The sequence below is a fragment of the Arthrobotrys flagrans genome (genome assembly GCF_004000055.1).
Source record: "Arthrobotrys flagrans strain CBS H-5679 chromosome Unknown unitig_1, whole genome shotgun sequence".
Lineage (NCBI taxonomy): Eukaryota > Fungi > Ascomycota > Orbiliomycetes > Orbiliales > Orbiliaceae > Arthrobotrys > Arthrobotrys flagrans.
Genome location: NW_027137556.1, coordinates 4,547,372 through 4,567,919, shown reverse-complemented (window position 1 = coordinate 4,567,919; position 20,548 = coordinate 4,547,372). Strand labels below are relative to the sequence as shown.

The following is a 20,548-nucleotide window of genomic DNA, read 5'->3' as shown; positions in this document are numbered from 1 at the left end:
AACCACGGACTTTTTTCCTACCAAGAATTCCTGGCCGCCAGCTGTATTAATATTGTCCGGCGTCGTGTGCCTGTGAACGTGGGCACGGACCACAGAATAGAACAGCCAAGCCCGAGGAATTGGCCCAAGTGGTGACAAGAACCCCCGGAAAGATATTAACAGAGGGATAGCCTTCGGAGAATGGATGGCTGAAAGAAATTGGGCGGTGCAAGTTCGAGGAAACGATGGTTATAGATCTGCCTGCTTTAGGTGAACATGGGAAAGAGAGATATGGGTAACTAATATAATCCGGGTGGAGCAGCCCCAGGATATAAGTAGTCTGTATGGGGAATAAGAATGTAGGTATGATGATATTAATGCAATGCAGGCAGGCAGATGTCAACTTAAACTGGACCCAAGTTGTCAATAGTCTCAAAGGAAGCACGACAAAGGACGCTAGCTTCGAAGCCATCTGCTATAGGTTCCTGTATTAAGAACCCAACCTGGGTAATGGTACCTTGCCGTTGGAATTGCATTGGAATAACACAACAGCAAACGGTGCAGCAGCCCCGATATTAATGACTCTCTCGCCCTGCAAGCCAGAACACAAACAACAGTTACAGCTGTTGTCCGAAAGGTCGTATTTGCCTAGTTCTTCAAGGTCTCGCGATAGGTATTCAAAGAAAAACAAGACGAATATTATATAGCCTCAGTCCATCGATGTGGATCAGGCTGCACTTGAAACTTGCAGAGTGACCACTAGGTACGCAGCGTGATGCAGAGCTAAGCTTTCGAAGAGTCCGCACCATATCAGAGTATATAGTGCCATAGTGATATCGGTACCTTTCGTCGGAATAATGCCATAATCACAACAAAACGCTAGGAAATACCTTGCCACTTACCAAACCATAATATTATTAAAGTTACACAGTGTCCTCGGAAAACTGTCGTCAGTGGCAATCGAGTGTTAATCGTCGGTCAAGATGACAAAGAACCGTCTGATAGGACCCTCTTTTTTTTGTTCCTCTTCGGCGAACCTGCGGGCTGATAGACGTTTGCCGTTTTTGAAATCCGAACCCTCCGACCCGATGCAGGAATTGCCTTCCTGGTAAACCGTTACAAGTTCGTAGCCCGGAAATAGGAAGTCGTTGAAGGAGAAGGTCAATCTTTACAATTTCACCTTAGTCGTAGTAGCTGGAGGATTCCAGGTATACCAGGGTGATCCTGTTTCTGAGACGCCGTGATGTGGAACTTCGAATATTCAAAAGCTTCTTCGATCTGGAGTTGCGAATGTTGAATCAAAAGTCCAAACAGATGTAATCCAAGGCAAATGCTACTCTCGTCGGGCTAGTGAGGGTTCGAGGTTGATAGCTGAAACGGGGTAATGGCCCACTTCGAAAACAGATACAAATCGTGGCGTGGGGATGACAGGCAGCCTAGTATCGCAACTTTATGGTTCCATCAAAAACTCCAAAACCAAGCTAGAAACAACAACAATTCGCAAGAAAAATTACCGAGTACGAAAAAGGACCGAGGGGCCGCTACAATATGACCGAGGTTGAGCCCGGACAGGGCGGGAAAAAGATATGCTTACGAAGAGGAATGTGCAAGATACGGATAGGATGGGGCAAGTCGATCCTGTGATGTTCTTTGTTGTTCGCTAGAACCCTGAACAAAAAATCACGGACTAAAAATGTTAATCGAAATTAAGGAGATATCAGAAAGACGACCTGGTGCCGAAATTTCGACACGGCGACAGTTTGGGCTCTGAACCTTCAAGATTCACAAGCAAATATACATGGAACCGTGTCATAAATGCCTCCAAAGATTCAAGGGTAAGTTGCAAATGCTTATTGAGGGGAAATTATTGGCACAGTTTGAGTGTTGATGTTGGGCTTCATGGAAGTCTAGAGACGAAGTAGGATGTCGGAAAAACCTGAAGGTGCTGCAGGGATACAAAAGGAAGTCCAGCGTTCACTTACGTGCATTCAACTATAACCGAAAAGGCGATATTTCGAACCTTTTGCAGCTAGTTGACACTCCCAAGAGCCGTACTCGAGTGGCTTTATATGATTCGAACTTCATACAAAACTTCCAAGGCAAAAAAAGGACTTTCGACCCTCCAAATCTATGCACCAGGGAATACGAGATATTTAAAATATCATGAAAAATACAAAATCCCGCCCTTAACCAGGTGATTCCTGCAGCTGCCCCCTCGAAAAATTAAACTTGCAATGACTTTTTTATTTTTTGGTCCAGTGCAATCACGGTGGAATGACCGACAACGAGTCTGTGCTTTGCATATATGGCACGCCGCTAGGGTCTCAAAGTCACCATCATTCTCCACACTTCCTACGTTGACCAAAGGGTTTAGGAGTAGAGTCAGCAGCTATCGACGAACACTCGGGAAGTCTATAACGATATCCGGGGAAGCTTTTTGAGGAGGCGATTAAATTATGGCCGACCGGCTACGGATATCGTTGGAAGGCGAATATCCGAGAATTCGCATGCATATAAGAAACTTGGTATACGCCTGTATGCTGTTTGGCAGGTGCCGAAAAGCCGTTCGATAAATGATACATATCAAGAAACCAAGCACGATAACCAAAGTCTGGAACAGAAGCATCTAGATTTAAGTAGAGGTACCTCCGTAAATGTATGCATGACCCAGTCAATCCTTGGAGGTGTACCAATCATGAAGGTCATTTTCAAGATTTTCTCGCCTTTGAAAGTTTTGAATCAATCCGATTAGATAATATTACGATTCGTTTGGAGTCCGAAGTCTCGCAATTGGGTCGCTTCGAAACATCCAAGCCTTTGCCATTGCTCATTTTGCGGTACGTAGAATTTTCCCTCGTGATAGAGCATTTCAACCAAAGCAGAAGCGGCACTCCACCTTTCCCCTCCCAAGAAATACCAAGCATTCTTCCCATCTCCCTTCCATGCATCTAAACTATATTGTGGGGAACCAAGCCAAAGCAAAAAACGACACGCACAGCTGCCAGAAGAGAGGGATCATAGCGCAATATACCATATCAATTCCCCATATATCGAACAAATTCGCCATTTCCCCCGCTTGGCGGACAACTAGTTCTGGTTCGGCAGACAGGCAAGTCCAGCCAGCTGGAGTCTAATGCCATCATCATGGTCTGAGAAAAGCCTAGATGCCCCTTTTTCGTCGGCATTCTTTGCTGTCAACAAGTCAAACGGCGTGGGGAGAGCAAAAAACAACAGGAGATTCAGCCTCCACATGTCTCAGACTTAGATATCCCATGCCTATTTGTCGTGTATTCGGAAATAACCTCTGCACGAGGGACCTTTCCACAGATTTTCCAACCTTCCTTCCTCCCCATCGAACGATGACTTACATGCCGAAGCAACCTGCAGCGAACATTTAGCCCTTTGCGTTTTAAATCTACAGGGATATACGCAAGAGCACTCCTCAGATCCCAACAATGCAAACGGGCGGTTCGCTCCCTTCGTAAGTGCGCTTCACATGGCTAGAAATACAACCCAATGCCGTTCCTGACAAGCCGATGCCAACAGAACAGGTATGCCAAAAAAAGATCATAAAATGTGCCGCGTGCATCTGTGCCTCACGTATGCTCTTTGTTGAGAGGGAAGCATAAACCTTGGAGAGTGATATTATTGTTCAAGGGCATTATCATTAACGCTACGGGATCAAAACTTGAGATCAGTGCGTTTTTTTCGTATGTTGAAGCAGGTTTCCAGCTTTCATCCCTTGCTTGGAGCTTATCTCCATCATTATCTGGCTGGAATTGACTCCCACCACTTAGAATTCGAGGTGCCGATATGATGGCTTCTGATAGTAAGGTTTGAAGCGGCAGCGTTTTCACACGTTCGACAAGGCTGCGTTACTCGTGTTCGGTTTTCTTTCTTTCTTTCACACACACTTTACATATAACATCCCTAGCATAAAAAGTAAATAAATCAAAAGACTTGTGGATTTTTTAAAAAAAAAAATTTCTCCTATCTTCGGATTAATCGGCTGCTTTGGAGTTTTATCTTTTGTCAAAATATCATTACTCGAGCACATCGACCTTTTTGTGGGGTCGCTTGGCTGGCTATTTCGGCTACAATACCACCTCAAGCCCTAACTACTTCATGATATCATCAATGCGTCGGTCGAAGGGGTGGATTATATACAAGCTAGGGCGTCAATGCAATGTCCCTCTTCTTGGAAACGTCACAAGATGCAGAGATCCATAGATATCTGCGTGCAAGACATTCTCTTTTCGATCGGGTGGGACTACGGCGAGAGGGACGGAAAAACCCAGCAGCCTGGCGAGCTGGTTCGTCTCAAGATCCACTGGTCCCTTCGTTCCATTAACTTGCCCCTGGGTATGGATCCGAGCATCTCGTTTTCGAGGTCACGCTGAATGCCGGTGGATAAAGAATTTGTGATCCGCTTTCGAAGGTGAGCGAATACATTTTACGTACCTACATACTACATCGATTGACCTTTGACGGCTAGTCCGTGAATATTTGACATATGGAAGTGCTTAATGATTGATCATCGCTTGCCAGGGCGCCACAAGCTGCTGCCTGTGCATGTCTTGAACTCTGTCTCAACACTTTGACCTCAGTATCCTCACAAAAACGCCTCAGTAATGTCGCGGAGATGTTCGGGAACCATATGGCTGGCCAGATGTTTCATCTAATGAAAATAGTTAGATAGGAGCTTGAAGTTTCTGAGCTCAAACTATCGAGCTATGTATAGAGAGAGTACTTGGTGATAGAAGCCGAAACACAAGCATTCCTCAGACAAAATGTTTGCGAACTTAAGACCCTGATTTCGAACCGGCGCGAAACCTTTAATCTGCAAGAAACGTTCATCCGTACTTCGGAATCTACCGGTTGGGGAAACCAATGGTTAAGCAATCAATCTACGTTTTTAGCCTATTGCATTGTAGCTAACCCGATAACCGGTTGCACCCGAACATACTTGCTTATGCATTTGGGAATGCGAACGAACCCGCTGGCTCAAATCATACATATTCATGCAAGGGACCGGTTAAACTCAACCCTTAAGCCTTTCTGGCGATCCATATTCGTTAACTGTCCCGCGTTACGTTCCGCGAATATGTTGTACAAGGTTAACGTTGTTTTGCTTCAGAACCACGTTCCTGGCGGTTGAAAATCCATGGGTGAGGGAAACCGAGGGGAGGAGGTGTGGAGAGGTGACCTTTGATGTATGGAGGGATATATGCATATCGGCTTAAAACTTTTTCTATCCCAGATTTAAATGTATTCTTCAACCCACCCTTCGTTTTAAACATTTTTTTTTTACATCGTGACGAAGGGATTTTAGGATAAAAGAAACAATATCCTGGTCTTTTCTTGATTGCCGATATAAAAAAAGGGTTTATAAAAACCTTTTAAAATCTCGCCACCAGTTTCAGAAACCGCGCTTTATTATTATCTTATTACGGCTTATATATAAAGTGATTCTCAATCTCAGATTTCATACATTCTGCAATGTGCGCATGTACTCCACAGTCACGCGAACGGCACCATTGGACCCGGATGTTGGGGTTTATATTGTTTGTATATATGTGTCTGGGGGAGATGGATGTGATGTTAAGGTACAAGGTCGATTGACCCCTCTGTGTATCAGCCACAAGGAGAGCTGAGGAGCTGACGAGTTTACGAAGCTTTCCGTGACGAGATGGCCTCAGCTGATTGCGAACCTGGTTTACGTGCTCATGGTATTACTATACTATCCAGTAGCAATTGGAAAGGCTAAAGTATTGTGCTCTCGGATATACGCTTACGAAGCTTCTCGATGCGCATGCCGTTGATAGTATTCAGGTTCTCTCCTTGTTGGTGAGGTATCAATATCTCGGTTGATCTATGGACAACCCAGCAGTTGGCTAGAACATATATTCTTGATATAATACGTTAATACCGCGAGCTTCTTTTTGGAATTCCGGAATGGTGGTATTTTGGTGGGTCAATAAAGACCTAGACTGGATGTCTGGGCTAGAATGGTTTTGTTACCCCATGACCCAGTCTGCTGACGAGTCTACCAGCCACTCTCGGGCGCCTGATCGTATATTTCTTGGTCTGCTTGCTCGTCTGTTTCTTCAGATCTACATTGCGTCAATAGCGTGTTTCCAATCTCATTTATGAAGCTATTCTGGCGCTCCACCACCTTTAAAGCCTTGGGTACCCTTGGTCTCGTACCCAGATGCGAGTACCCTAAATATAGCATCTTCTAAAGTAGGGTAGACTCCCTGCCACAAGGAATCGAGCTTCAACAACCTAAAATCGTTCGTCCAAAAAGCTGGTGATGGGATAGAAAATGACAAGTTGTGCGTCTTCCCAATTTCAAGCAAAGCTTTGATGCTGGTATTCGCAGATGTAGAAGAGTCCGCACATAACAATACCGTCGTATCTACAATGCATACAAATGGCAACTTGTCGTTGATCTCTCGGTCAACGAAATGCTGCTATACACGAGAGGCACCGGGGAGATCAAATGGCAATGAGTTCCACCTATATATATGGCCCTTTCCTGTCTTGAAGTTTAGAGAACCAAGGCCTTTCAACCCCGACATGGACAGCGGCCACGCACAGTAGGGGACATTTATTCTTCCCTTTACAAACACACCCTCGCGCTGAGATTTCCCGTAGGCTTTAGCAAACTCAAAAAGACTCTTCCTGGGGGTGTCGCATGCAAGGACTTCCTGTCTGTATTCAGGATACATCTCATATGTGTAGGAAAAGTACAGGTCATCAAACCCGTCAGTTCCTTTCACAACCACGGGGTATGTGTCTGATTTTTCGTACTCTAAGAGCGCTGTGATAATTTTGTGTGATTCTAGGTCTTCAAGGATTTTGGAGATAACGTGCGACTCAGCATGGTCCGTAATCTGTGGGATATCTCGAAGGGTCTCGAGAGTATCACGAAATGAGTCTGTGGCGTCCCAAGAGCGGACACGGCTCCACATATAGTGATAGGTAATTGGCGGCGTGGCTCTTATTGCATCTTGTAGAGAGCACTTTCCCAAATAATCACTTTGCTCCTTGATTGGGATGTATTTTTGAACTGCCCGATGTGCAGCTTGATGATATGACAGATTGCCATGTAACTCGCGTAGAATTTCGGCCACTGTCCTGAGGATTTTGACTCCCTGCCATGGTCCTCTATTGATGATGAGAAATTCGTAACAGTCTTTCGCCAAGGACCTCGTTTCCAGGCGACGACTACTGATTTCGAATACACTGCTTGCATTGGTGGTGATTCTCCAAGGATTAGGCTGATAGGACGGGTCATCTTTTATCTTGTCTCGTTCTCGTGCAATCCAAGGCGTCGGATCACCAGGGGGGGACATGATCGGTATCTTAGATTCCTTCTCTCGGTCCCATAGCAGAACCAGAACGCTCCCAATCCTTCTGCCCAATTCCCGTGCTAGTTGTAGACTTAAATCACTCTTGCCCATCCTTCCCACAAGATAACTTCTTTTTTGTTGACGTTTCTTGATAGTATATCCATCCATGACACTAATGGAGGCTTCGTCGCAATATATACCCTGTTCAACGGGGATAAATCCTAGCATCACCGCGCTCCTATATTGTACATAAATACATGGGACATGCGTGCACTGATAACCAGGGCTGGTCCAGGGATTGTCGTGGTACCAATGCCTGTATCTCCCCAATGCAGCTAATACCTTGACTGTCACTAGGTCTTCAAATTGCAATGCGAAAATATCTATGTGTTCCCCTCGCACTGTGGTTTTGAAGTTCTCCCATAGGCAGTCCCAATGCTCGATATTCATCTTTCGAGGAGTACCCTCTGGTATCACCTTGGTACCGAGTATAGTGAGCGACGGTGGCACTGGTGGAGGTGCAGGGTGTGTGTCTGAAACATAATCACAGATAGCATCACGTAGGCAGTGGAATATCGGAATTTTGACGAAATCCAGTTTTGAGGGCAGACGGATTTGGAGCCTTGTAAAAATGAGGTGATATGACCTAATATCTACTATATCGGATCCATCGAGGAAGGTGTCAATATTGGGGGTTTTGATTGCCCTAGAAAGCTCTTGATGGTTGCCTCTATGTAGAACAATCTCACAGAAGAAGAAGCGGAGGATAGTATCCCGCGGACTTGGTTCTCCCATTGTGTAGCCTGCTTTGTCCAAGACGAGAGAAGCGGAATCATTAAGTGAAGGGGCCACGTTGTAAAGCCTTGCTATTGACACTGGCGTAGGAATTTCAGCGAGTTGGAAGAAGATATCAGATATTGATCTGTTTCGATTAAGCGGTGGTCGGGGAGTTACTATCTGGCATTGCGCTGAAGCAATTACTTCGGTGTTTTGTTCCTTTTAAAGAGGTAGGGTCAAGTTGGGCGCTCCATCGAGAAGTCTCTGCTCCAGATTTTGGACCTCATTCTGAAGCTTTAAGATCCACTGATTATGGCCACTATTATCTTTGGAGAAACTGTAAAACCGACGGTTGGCCTGGTCCCTTAACTTTAGCGTTTCATTTCCAGCAGCTAACTTGGCATCGATTTTTGGCTTGTCGTATTCGCCTTGCTTTATTTCAATTGCGTCGTATTGCTTCTCCGCCTGTTTATAAGCCTTGCGTAGTTCCTTGCGCTCTCTATCATGGGGTAGGCAATAAGCGTTACCAGTCCCGTTCACTTCTTTGGAACAATCGGTGCCGTCCTTGTGAAGTGCGTGGCATTTTGAATTTGTGGATATGGAAGTATGGGAAGTCGACGGTCGACGGGATGACTTGGGGCCTTTGTTTTGCTGATGAGGGGCGGGTGGAATGTGGGTCGTTTGTATAAATACCCAGTTAAAATTGGTCTCGTATCCAGGTGAAAATATATCGATAGGGAAAATAATTGAACAATACGATTTTTCTTTGGAGCAGATTTTGTGCGTCCTAGAGAAGATCTCAAGACCTGGATGAATTAAATAGGTCAAGCTTGATCAAGTAGGAGTACAGTGCGCGCTCGACGTAGAAATGTTAAACAAGGTACCCCAAGGCTTTACAACGACAGAGACAAGGGATCTAGAAGTGACACCCCCTAAAAAAGTCCAAGCCGAATCATGAAGCGCCAGCTCGCCCAAATACAACACGGCGTGGGTGCTGCGCCGTGGCCTTGCAGCTTCAAGGTTTCTTCTCTTCTCTGGGATACCAGGAGTTCGTATCTGTACCTAATCGCACTAAGGGCTTCGGATCAAGTAATCCGGTCTCGTGTCCGTCATTCGTCCTTTGCATAAGGAATGTGCATGAATTGAACCCCGCATTGCTCGTAGGTTAGGCAAGCAAGATTGCAAAATGTACTGCTAGCGCGTAGGCCCCACGGAGCCAAATCCCGATGAGTTTTCCACATGGTAACTTTTCTCATGTTAACTCTCTACCCGCCGGGTCAAAAATAAAAATAAAAATAAAAATAAAAATAAAAATAAAAATAAAAATAAAAATAAAAATAAAAATAAAAATAAAAATAAAAATAAAAATAAAAATAAAAATAAAAATAAAAATAAAAATAAAAATAAAATAAAAATAAAAATAAAAATAAAAATAAAAATAAAAATAAAAATAAAAATAAAAATAAAAATAAAAATAAAAATAAAAATAAAAATAAAATAGCTTCACGAAATAGCTGGAGATTTATGACTGGACAGAATCCGCTTTGCGGTATTTTGGAGATTGGGCAGTTTGTGGTATTTTCAAGGTTGGCTTAGTTCAGGTTTTCGGCGTCGGCTTGCACACTAATGCCTGTGGCAGTACACAGTGGGGCTTAGAGGTTTAATGCAAAGGAAACTCAGCTTTCTTGGTATGGGATGGGCAAATATTTTGTAGAAACAGGACACGGACCTCCGATAAACTTCTTGGCGTACATGTATTCAGCGACGAAAGACAATCGTAAGCACAAGTAGATCGATATCTAAGTCAGGCAGAATATTTGAATTGAACGTTAACGGGCACGAAACGACCGTGGGTGAATTGATGCGTGGATGGGAAACAGTAGAATATATTGTGTTTATATAGCGTCAGATGTATAGATGGGACGCTCTTAAACTAATTGATACAAAATGTAGGTATGCACGTGTAATGGTACATAATGTCCTCAAAAGAAAGAAAAAAAAGACCTTACTGACCCTAATAACTCCTTTGGATACTAGGTTGTCTAGCTTAGATGCTGAAGAATAGAAATAAAATGACGCTGTTATGTCATTATGCATTTCTAATTCGGTTTTTGACCATCTCTCTGTCTTCTTCAACCGCCGCTTTCATGAGAGAAATAGCTAGGGCGAGGAGGAACCACGCAACGAAAAAAAATATCCTCCCCCACCAGAAAATTTTGCTCAAATAATCAGCAATGACGATAGTGACGGGGGAATCGAGTAGATATTTTAGCCATGAGCTTCCGGGTTCATGGACCGCCCCTGGCTCTGGTGCCTGGCCTGGCTCACTAGCCCCAGCGCTGAAAAAAGAGTATATGAAGTGAATTGTAATGAATAGGAATGGCAGGACGAATAGACTTGAAATATCCTGCAAAGCAGCGACGATAGGGGGTTCGGGTAGTTGGTTGAGTGATAAACTGATACGGTATCGAGTTTCTCTGGCGATTTCATAGTCTCTGATGTCTTGAGAAATTCTGGCGCGTCGCTCATCTTCTCGCAATTGAGCAATCCTAGCTCTTTCAATACCCATAGCTTCCTGGGCTTGCTTGGCTTCTTGGAAAGCCTGTTCCTTCTGGTTCCACGCCTCTAGGTCCCGCTTCAAAATTCCGACCTCGCATTCGAGCTTTAAAATTTCTCGAACGTGGTTAAGGTCGGCTTGGCTTTGAGAGTTCTGACCGGACTTCGAGCCTAAGTTCTGACTGAAAAACCGACGGTTAACCTGACTTCTTAGTCGGGCGGCCTCTTCCCCTTTACTGATCTTTTCCGAAATATTTTTCTTCCAAATATTGGACTGGGCGCTCCCCGGGGAACCTCGAAACCTAACGTCTAACTTGATATTATCAAATTCATCATGCAGGGCTTTGTAGCGTCCGTATAGTCCTTGATATTCCCTACGGTGGTCCGTGCAAAGTCTTTGATCGTTTCGGAGTAGTGACTTATGACAAAAAGAAGCATCTTCGTTTAGAGCAGAGCATTCCATATTTGTAGAGGATGTGGCTGTAGATGGTAAGTTTGTAGAGTGTGATGAATTAGAAGTCTGGCTTGGGTTAGGAGTACTTGCCCGGCGTCGTGCCATTTTTTGATGTTTATTCTTTGTATCTGTTATAAGTCGATGTCCTAAGCATGTTGGATAAATGACCAGCGTGCTGGATCAGATGAATTGTACGTATACCCCACTTTAAATATATACGGCCATGGCCAATTGGCACCATAGTCGTTAGGCAAATCATATTTTTCGCTGTCACATTTCTTCTTTACCAATCAATTGTCGCCTTGTATTATGCATTAACAATGTGTTCAGCCTTGTCTCGGAGCCTTCGTGCACGCGTGTGGCACGGATCGAAGAATGTAAAGCGCGATGTCAGATGATTGACCAAGACTTCTAAAATACTAAGGATCTGGAAGCAATTGATATCTCACATGTCCTTAGCTTAGCTTATATTTTTCGTGTTTTTTGTGGTAATATGGAGCGCTGGCTGGGTTTAGTTTAGCCTCTTAATTCCTCCAGACTTAACGTGAACCAGATCGCGATCGGTATGTTCACAAATGTGTTGTTTTTGTTAGAAGTTTTGGTCGAATTTGGCGTCAATCGCGTTGGCACTCGGCATGCTGGTGGTTGACCGGCTGGCCTCGAGACTAGATAACTAGTATATTGTTGCAGTTGTAAATTCATATTCATATTTAACACTCGGTTTAGCGTCTTCTCGGAATGGTTTAGACTCTATATTAAAACTCTATTTGATTCGAATGCTGTATATATATTATCCTCAAACTTCGTTCTCATGGCCTAGAACGACGAGGAACCGTAGCTATAGCCAAGGCCCAGAGACTTACAGCGAGAACACGTTGTCGAGCTCTTAGCCACAAGTTCATTCCTATGTACAGAATCTATAACTTCAACCCCTTCAAACCTACTACAAACATTACACACAAACCCATAATTTCTTCTCCCACCTCCATAAAAAAGCTTCGTACTAGGTATATATATCTCATTATTTATCCCACAGCTAATACAAAACCTTGTATCCTTATTAATCCACATCCCATTTGCGAATTTTCCTCTACTTCCTTTCATCATTGCGTCCGAGAAGTTATCTGAGCTTTTGATCTTTAGACATCTAGAACAGGCGAAGTAGTCGTCTGCGGTGGGATGTTGGGATTCCAAGGGACGGTCTCTGGCAGGGTGGTATTTCGCCCAGATTTCGATTTCTAGGAGGTCCTGGATTGTGCAGTTTGGTCGTGGGAGGGAAAGAAGGTTGCGGAAGAAACGGCAGGTCATTCGGAGGGACAGGAGGGAGGCGTAGGTTAGTTCTTTTGTGATGATTAGAAGAATTTCGGTTGGGAGCTTTAGGATTTTAGCCATGGTTGCATGACAAGGTCTTTAGAGGGAACGTTAGTAGGCTGATCTGGATAAGTTTCATGATTAATATGCATTAGGGTACCTTAGATAAACTTATAGAATATATGCCGCTGTGACGCTACCTAAAAGGTAGACCTTTAGCCTTGATAGACACTAGCGCACTGGATAGATCGATGATCAAGTTCCCTTGATAATCCTTGGAAAGACTTGATATGATGTTTGTCGAATAAAATTTAGAGAGTTAACTGATTAAGTAAATAAGTATAAATAAGTCTATAGAAAGTACTTCAAACCTGTAAAAGTACCACCATGATTCGAACTTCGGACTGAAAGGTAGAAATATAACGAACGAGAGATGTTGGAACCTTTTCTCTTATGCCCTCGAAACCTCGAAACCTTGTTATTTTTCTCTTTGGTTTTTATATTTATCGACCTGAATTTCACTCCTCGCAAAGAGAATATAGTGCCTGGATTCTTGCATATGTCCCCTGGCTAGCTTTGGCGAATTTCGTATACGAGGCTCCCAACTTTCGAATTTGCAGCTTGAGTGCACAACACTAAAATCCTCCACCTACGTTTGTTGTAAAATGCTCCCCCCCAGTTGGCTTCAGTTTTGCTTTGCCGCCTTGCCAAGGGGCTTTCGTTCGTCTCGAGTCATCAAGGATCGAGTAATTTGAATACGTGGATGATGTGTTTCTATTCTATAATATTCATGCTAAGACGGATACGTAATGTAATATAACGATCGTAAGCCTCGGAGATACCGAAGGGGAAGTGAGTATGTTTATAGTAAAGGTACACGTGTAGATTCTGTTTAACGATGGATGGTTTCCACCGTTTCTTGCTGTTCATGAACTCCAAACGATCTGACGCCTTGGACAAAAAATGAGGGAGGGGGATGTAAATCTATAAAACCTCAAAAAAGCTCAAACTCGCCAAGCGCAATGCATGTTGAATGGTGGATTAGTAGGTGTAGCAATAGTAATAGTAATGGCTAATAGTAGTAACAACGGGTATCGTGATCAATCAAACTCCGCCTCGTAAGGTATGTTCGCTCTTCCATTTCGTTTCATTTCTTTTCTCTTCCATTTCATCTTCAAACCTCGAACTGTCCATCCAACCAATGCTTTACTACTATTTTTCCTTCGCTAAACCCTTCGTTCTTTGGGTTCCTGACTATAATCGCAGCGTGGCTGTGCTTCACTTTCTGGATGTGCACCGGGAACTTTTTAAACCCCAATGAGTCGAGGGCATCGATCATTTCTAATTGATGCTGTGCTAGTGCTAATGTGGGAAATTCAGGCATGGCGCGTGTTGGTTCCAAACGGAGTTTTCCTTCGGTGATGCTTTCATCGTCTTCGCTGGCAGATTCGGAGTTATTGATTGTGGAGGGTGGTGTGGTTCTAGAGGTTGAAGGTTGTTGACATGGGCTGAGTGATTCTTCGTCTTCCAGGCGAGGTGGTAGGTGGTCGGCTTTTTGGGCGTGGTTTAGACCTTCTACCATTACGTCCATTGCTTCTTGGACTTCTTCGGCTACTGCTAGTGGGATGTTATATTTTGGGTTTTGGGAGTGCAGGCGGATTCGTTTGCTTGAGGTGTAGGTTTGGATACCGGCGTTCATAAGGAATAGGCAGAATCCTACGGGGACTAGAACCGTATATAAAGCTAAGAATGGTAAATCCCTTATGAAATTCCGGACCCTGCTGAATATGCCGGTTCCCCATATCTTCTTCTGGATGATGGCTCCGCTGGCAGTTGCTCCTATTGAGGTTTCGTCACCGGGTTCGACAGACGATTTGAAGCTTACGCCGGCTTCGTCGTCTATTAGGACGTTGCCGTATCCTGGTAGGTACTTGTATTTTACCATATCCAAGTTGGCATAGGGATCGAATTTGGAGATACCGGATGTGAAGAAGGTGACCGAGCGGTCGTTTATGATGTTGGCGTAGAGGACTTTGTTCTTAAACAAAGACAGACCCTTCCAAAATGCCAAGTTCTTATCGGCGAGGATTGAAAGCAAGGGACGAGTTGTATTGCGAAAACTGTCGATTGTGAAGAGCTGTCGTCCTGAAGCGGAGAGTGTCCGTGCGCCGACGACGTTCCAGATGTGATTGTGCCAACCTAGCTTTGGGGTTCGAACTCCCAAGTGTGGAGATGCAAAAGTCGTGAAGTTCACTGGGGTGATCTTGTCGAAAATTCCCTTGGCGTATAAGACACCGACGACGTAACGGGATACAAGGCCGCCTAGGGAGTAGCCTACGATGCTGAACTTTCGGATAATAACCCCTTTGTCTGCGAAATCCTCCAATAGCTCTTCGATTTCTGCGGCGAGTCGTTCGCCACCGAGTTCTATGCCGTCGTAGGTATAATTCCCGCTATTCCTTGCCGCAACGTGGACGATAAGTTGGGAGTCGTCGTAGCGGGACTTGAGCGATTCGGCGAGGTATTCCATATGGCTTGGATTTCCCCAGAGGCTGCGATGGAGTTAAACGACGGAGTTAGCAACGGAGTTCCAACCCAACCCGAAGAAATAGATTAATTACGTACCCATGAACAAGGACCACAAGGTGGTCTCCAGTAGGTGGATCCATTTCCATAGACATGGCTCTGGCACTTGTAATCGATGGGTTTCGGTACGTAGTGATTCGAATTAGTTCTTGAGTTAAGCCGGTGACGCTGGATAAGGTAGATGAAGAATAATGTCGAGCACACTTCTGTGGACAGAGGGACTGCTTTTTGTCCACGGAGACGATAGCAAGCGGACTACTACGCTCCCTAACGGAGAGTTTGGAAGTGGTCGCGTGACGGGAGGACTTTTTTGTCAAGTTTCGATTGCAGGATCGTCGAGGGTTTGTTGATGATGTTGTTAATGGGGTGGTAGTGCTGTTACCACGTCTTCGCTTTAAGGTTGTAGTAGCCGAGTGTAACGACCGTACCGAAGCGAGAGGCGCACAGGGCCGAGGGGAAGAAGAAGGGGAAGAGGTTTGAGAGGGTTTGTTATGGGGGTAGAAGGAAGGAGCTATCAGGAGAAGGTATGAAGAAAGCAAATGAAAGTGGTGGGGGACAGACGGGCTGATCAGTCTCATTTTGATACATCCTTTTGGCTATCTATCGGCCGTCGGATTTGACGAAAAGAGGCAGCGATATCAAATCTCGGAGCTTCGCCTTCACGAGCTAGCGGGCGACGTAGCCATCTAGGTCCCTCTAGATTATTCCGCGGGTTGGGGGTACAAAAATATTAATTTGGTACCAGCTTTGGGACGGATTGGGTCGGAAGGATGGCCTTGAAAGGGCTAAGAGCTGCTGATACCGAGTTCAATTATCGATATCTGGTCAATGCGGAAGAAATGTTATATTCCGTGATACGTGATTTCCCGATGGTGGCCGGCCGTAGGTTAATGTTGAATTGGTATTGATTCGAAGCCGGCTTATAAAAGATGCAACGCAATGCAGCCGCGATATAACCAAGTAACGTCGCCAATCCGGTTTAGGACAGCTACCAACGTAACCGTTAACCGTTCAGGGATCTGATAATTGTTGGGCGCAAATTAGGGTCGATCGGGTCTTCAGATATTGGACTGAGAATCGAATCAAATGCGAGAAAAGGTTGAAAAAGTCAGGAGTGACAATCTACAGATGCGCACATGCTCCAGAAATTACACCCTCCTGAGAATTATAATCAACCTGTGCTGTTAGTACCCAATATAAGTACGTACACTCAGAGCATCGAATCCCCTTGCGCAGGTGCTCCGACGGTTTGTTGGGGAAAAGCCGAAGCTTAACTTGGTCAGGCCTGGCCACCTGAAACAGTCAGCTGATAGCATCAACAAAGCAGCCGTGAACCAAACTCTGCCTCCCATTGGCTCCGGCACCGATTTTATAGTCAGAAACGGTTTAGTCCTGCTCTATTGCTGTGTCATTGAAGTCGAAGGGAGTTCTAGCCGACTACAGTTTATCCAACCGGAAATATACCCATACTCAGTGGATGAGGTTAGACTGTTGCATTGTTGGTGGTTAATTTTGGCGAGAAGGCTAAGCGACTCTCTAGCCTGTTAATCTTTGCAGTCTAAAATGTCGAAAAACTAGGTTATAGCCTCCTTCGATTGTCAGCCCCGACTGGGAAAAAGTCTAATTACTTCTGTATACATGCATGCTCACGGGGTTACTTAAATCCGACCAAGGAACAAAACCGGTCGGCTATAATGATTTCCTATCGTCTCGTCAATTCTATTTGTTTAGAATAATATAATGTTAATGAGGTTCGTGGTACTATCTAGTTAGATCTTAGAATCGGGTCCTTTCTTCAACGGCATGGCCGATGTTATATACTGTGAAGACTCTCGAGGCTCTATCGATTACTCTATGGGGTCCTGCAAGGTAGTACTGTCGATCCCGTTCACCGTTTTGCATATGAATACTGGCAGGTATCGATCTCCCAAAATTATCAGAGCTAGGGAGACCTAGGAAAGGGGTCCCGTACCCGACTTCTCATCACTAGGCCTAAATTTCAATGGATCTAAGATGCGACTTTAGGAGCCTCCATCTTTCGTCCGATTTTGGTGGTTGTATGTGTTCTAGTCTAGGAAGACTATCTGATTTAGGTTGAAGCTTGCCTCGAAGTTCAGGCGCAGGACTCGGTGTACATAGATCGTTTTAGCGATATCTTCGAAGATTCGTACACACGGAACAGAGCTTTGGTATCCCATATCAGAGATGAAATTACTTTAAGTACCCTAGAAAATTCACAAAAAACTAGAAATACAAAAATGGAAAATTGACAGATAACAAGTCTACGATTTGCTTCCTGTATCACGAAAGCCGTTAAATATAACAAAGAACAGTGATAATATAGATGAATGAAATAGAAGAGAGGTAGTAAAAAAGAAAGAAAAAAAAGAGACTGCTTCAATCGTTCGTTGCTTCCATTTCGCAAGAAATAGCCGCGTGAGGAGGTGGGAGTATAGTTTCATACAAACCCATTATCATGGAGAAGAGTGGAAAGGGGAAGAAGCGGCCAAAGAAGGATATCAAAGAAAACAACGGACGCCATGAATGAGCAGAATACAAAATATGAAAAGATGAGATTATCCACGAAAGAGAGAAGGAGAAAGCAAAAAAGTGTGAACTACTGCTTCTCGAGTCTTCGTCTCAGGGTTCTTGTCCTCTTCATCAGCTTCTTATACTTGTGCTTCTTCATTTTTAGCTTGCGCTGTCTCTTCACACTGAGAGCTTGCATGGTTGGAACTTCGCTGCGCATGGTTTTTCTTATTCTGCCAACTCTGTTGGTCTGGCCTTCGGGTCCTTGGAAGAACGCCAAGATATAGGGTTGACCGTCTGCGGAGCCTTCGGTGGATGTGATGATTTGCATGCCCTTGAGATTTTCGAAGGAGGCCTTCCCGGCCTTGATGGTTTCTTCAGAGATAGGCTCTGGAGGTGGTGGAGGGTTGAAAGGGAGGTATTGTTCGAAGAGGATGGAGCTAGAGATCTTGATCTGTGGCTCTGATGAGGAAGCTTTCTGCTCCGTTTGGGTGCCGTTCCTGGCATAGGCACGGACTTCATCTGGACTTAAGATGGAGTCTTGGTCGTTTGTGGAGTCGTTCTCGTTGATGGTGGGTTGGCGAGCTTGGACCTCCTGCTGGATCTTGTGGAGCTCCATGTTGGATAATGGAGTCGATGGGTCGAAGAGTTTTTGGAAGGAGTTGGCGTTATAGATACCCGGAACTGGGAAGCGTACTGATACGGGCCGATGGAGGGCAAAGAAAGCAGATGCATGGATGTCTATTGTGGATAAGTTAGCAAGCCTCGTCCAGGAGCGAATAAATGATCTTCTAGCGTTCGAACCTTTAGCCCGGAGGTGATCTGTTCGAGCCACGAACGGCAGCGGGCTTTGCTCAACCTTTGGAGCTTCTTCTGGTGTCTGCTCCGACTCGATCTCTACCTTGCCCGGTATCGGCGGCGCAATAGTCTGCGCTGTTTGTTGCTGCTGCTGTCCTTTCTCACACTGTCGTTCTCGTTTCCTGAACGCACCGGTCTTAGATGCAAGACCGCGGTTATTAGGACCGAACGGCTTGGAGTTCGATGACGATGAAGATGAAGAGGAGTATCGGCAGGTAGGTCGCTGGTTTATAGAGGTCGCCGTGGCCGTCGAGATCAGACGGCGGCTGGTAGGGGGAGCATGGGAAGTGCAGCTGAGGAGAACCCGTCGGGTCGGACAGGCGAACATTTGGGCGAGAAGCTGTCGAGAGAAAAAGACTATTATCGGTGGTGGTAAGTAGGGGGGTAGGATGATGATGATGATGGTGGTGGAGATGATGCCTGGCTGGCTGTGGCGGAAAAGTTGAAGAGTGTCGACGGGTGGGAAGATTATGACGATGGAGTCGGATGGCGATTGGCCCCAAACTCAGCAAAATCTTGGCATGAATTTCAACCTCAGACAACGCATTGCTGGACATTGGCCGATAGCGCCATAAATACACAGAGTTCCCCTTCTACGGTTCAGAATAAATGGAGGAGCCCTGACTTTTGTCAGCAGGGGAGGTCAGGTATGTCCTCGATACTGAACTGATTCGCATAGCAATTACTCTAGCCTGCCTTCTAACCCGGTTGTCTAGCTTTAGAATCTTCTATCGACAGCGATATACTATAATAAGTACGTATATCAGCGTGAGGATGAGATATTTCAGGTAATAATGCTTGTGATATTACTCCAAAATGTATGCTGAAAGACATATATATAAAAACCCGCTAATCCAAGCCCTTAAAAAGCAGAATAATCTAATATAATACACCCACTCCACCCACGATACTCTCTCACAAAATATCCTCCTCCTTCTTTGCGTATCGCCAAACATAGTACCGTACTAGACTCTCGTATCCCATCGTATCCCCTGCTCTAAGTAAGGCCGCTGCGTCGACATTTAGTGGGCTGTCGGGTTCTGGGCTTGTGAGGAGGGTTTGTATCGCGGTCATGGTCGAGGAAATGGTATACGCGGCGGACCATTCGGATTTTAGGAGGTCGAGACAGATTTCGCCGGTCTATAAAGTGGTTTAAATTAGTAACCGACATGACTAGACACATCACGGTTCAAAACAATCGTCGTATGGATACAGCCTCGTCGTACCTTGATATTGATGTTTGGATGGCAAATTCTGGTAATAAATTTGATAGTCGGCGGCGCGAGAGGGTAGTTATCCGGGATCACAATGTCGACGTCCCATACACCGCCTTCATAAGGGGAATCGGGTGTACCCCGAAGCCCGGCACGCCAGTGATGTAGGTCGCTGTCGTCGGGAGGCGCGAGGTACGTTAATGCCGGGTTATCTTCTTGTCGGGTTTTGTGGAGTTCTTGGATTAAACGTTTGTTTAGCGCGACGGATCTGGAGGCCATTTTGGGTATAGTATTGTGTCGTAGAAGGAATATGCTATCAGGGATGGTAAAGTGGTGATGGTGGTTTTGGTTTTGGTTTTGGGGAACTCGTGATGGCGGCGCTGGATACGGACCGCGAATGCGAATGGCAGGAAGCTTGGCGCCAACGCAGCCCGAATCAGAATGCAACACCAAAATTCAGCCGCACTCCAGCCGGCGTCCTAATCCGCAGTCCAGTCTCATATATCCCAGTCTGAGGTCAATCCAGACAGTTGCTTTCCCCGTCTTTGGTTGGCAATTGTCTCAAATCCAAACGGTGTGCACGTACATACGTGTGCATGGTTGGCAAGACTGATTTCATGATGATATTGCGGTCAAAAATGTGGTTCAAAATATATATCACAATGTTTGTCTAAGAGGCGGGAAACTTTTACGATTGGTTTGAACGAATGTCTAACAATTTTTATTGCAGCATAAGATGAATGACATGTTTTCATGAACTCCAGTATCAAAACTCCAGAAGAAAGGATAGAACCAAGACGATCGTCCGTATATGTGCGCATGCACATGCTGCCACCGAGTATATTGTGGCAGCCAGGGAGAAAACACTAAAGATAACGATTGTCTCCTACAAGAAAGCTAGGTCCTGGCTGGACTGCAATCTAGCCGAG

At 45.1% G+C, this 20,548-nt stretch overlaps 5 protein-coding genes across 5 annotated transcripts; all 5 read right to left on the bottom strand.

The window, feature by feature from the left end:
• Positions 1-6,452: 6,452 nt before the first annotated feature.
• Positions 6,453-8,129, bottom strand: DFL_009357 (uncharacterized protein; the record flags this gene model as incomplete). Its single annotated transcript, XM_067639227.1, has 1 exon — positions 6,453-8,129. One exon carries the CDS (start codon positions 8,127-8,129, stop codon positions 6,453-6,455), a length of 1,677 nt encoding a protein of 558 aa, XP_067487037.1.
• Positions 8,130-10,200: 2,071 nt separating this feature from the next.
• DFL_009356 (uncharacterized protein) lies at positions 10,201-11,226 on the bottom strand (the record flags this gene model as incomplete). The annotated part of the gene is made up of 1 exon (XM_067639226.1): positions 10,201-11,226. One exon carries the CDS (start codon positions 11,224-11,226, stop codon positions 10,201-10,203), a length of 1,026 nt encoding a protein of 341 aa, XP_067487036.1.
• A 2,380-nt stretch (positions 11,227-13,606) lies between these two features.
• Positions 13,607-15,596, bottom strand: DFL_009355 (uncharacterized protein; the record flags this gene model as incomplete). Its single annotated transcript, XM_067639225.1, has 2 exons — positions 13,607-14,984; positions 15,058-15,596. 2 exons carry the CDS (start codon positions 15,594-15,596, stop codon positions 13,607-13,609), a joined length of 1,917 nt encoding a protein of 638 aa, XP_067487035.1.
• A 2,039-nt stretch (positions 15,597-17,635) lies between these two features.
• On the bottom strand, positions 17,636-18,733 carry DFL_009354 (mitochondrial 37S ribosomal protein mS38; the record flags this gene model as incomplete). Its single annotated transcript, XM_067639224.1, has 2 exons — positions 17,636-18,288; positions 18,352-18,733. The coding sequence occupies 2 exons, from the start codon at positions 18,731-18,733 to the stop codon at positions 17,636-17,638; spliced, it is 1,035 nt and encodes a 344-aa protein (XP_067487034.1).
• Positions 18,734-19,320: 587 nt separating this feature from the next.
• DFL_009353 (uncharacterized protein) lies at positions 19,321-19,898 on the bottom strand (the record flags this gene model as incomplete). Its single annotated transcript, XM_067639223.1, has 2 exons — positions 19,321-19,545; positions 19,632-19,898. 2 exons carry the CDS (start codon positions 19,896-19,898, stop codon positions 19,321-19,323), a joined length of 492 nt encoding a protein of 163 aa, XP_067487033.1.
• Between the last annotated feature and the right edge of the window lie 650 nt (positions 19,899-20,548).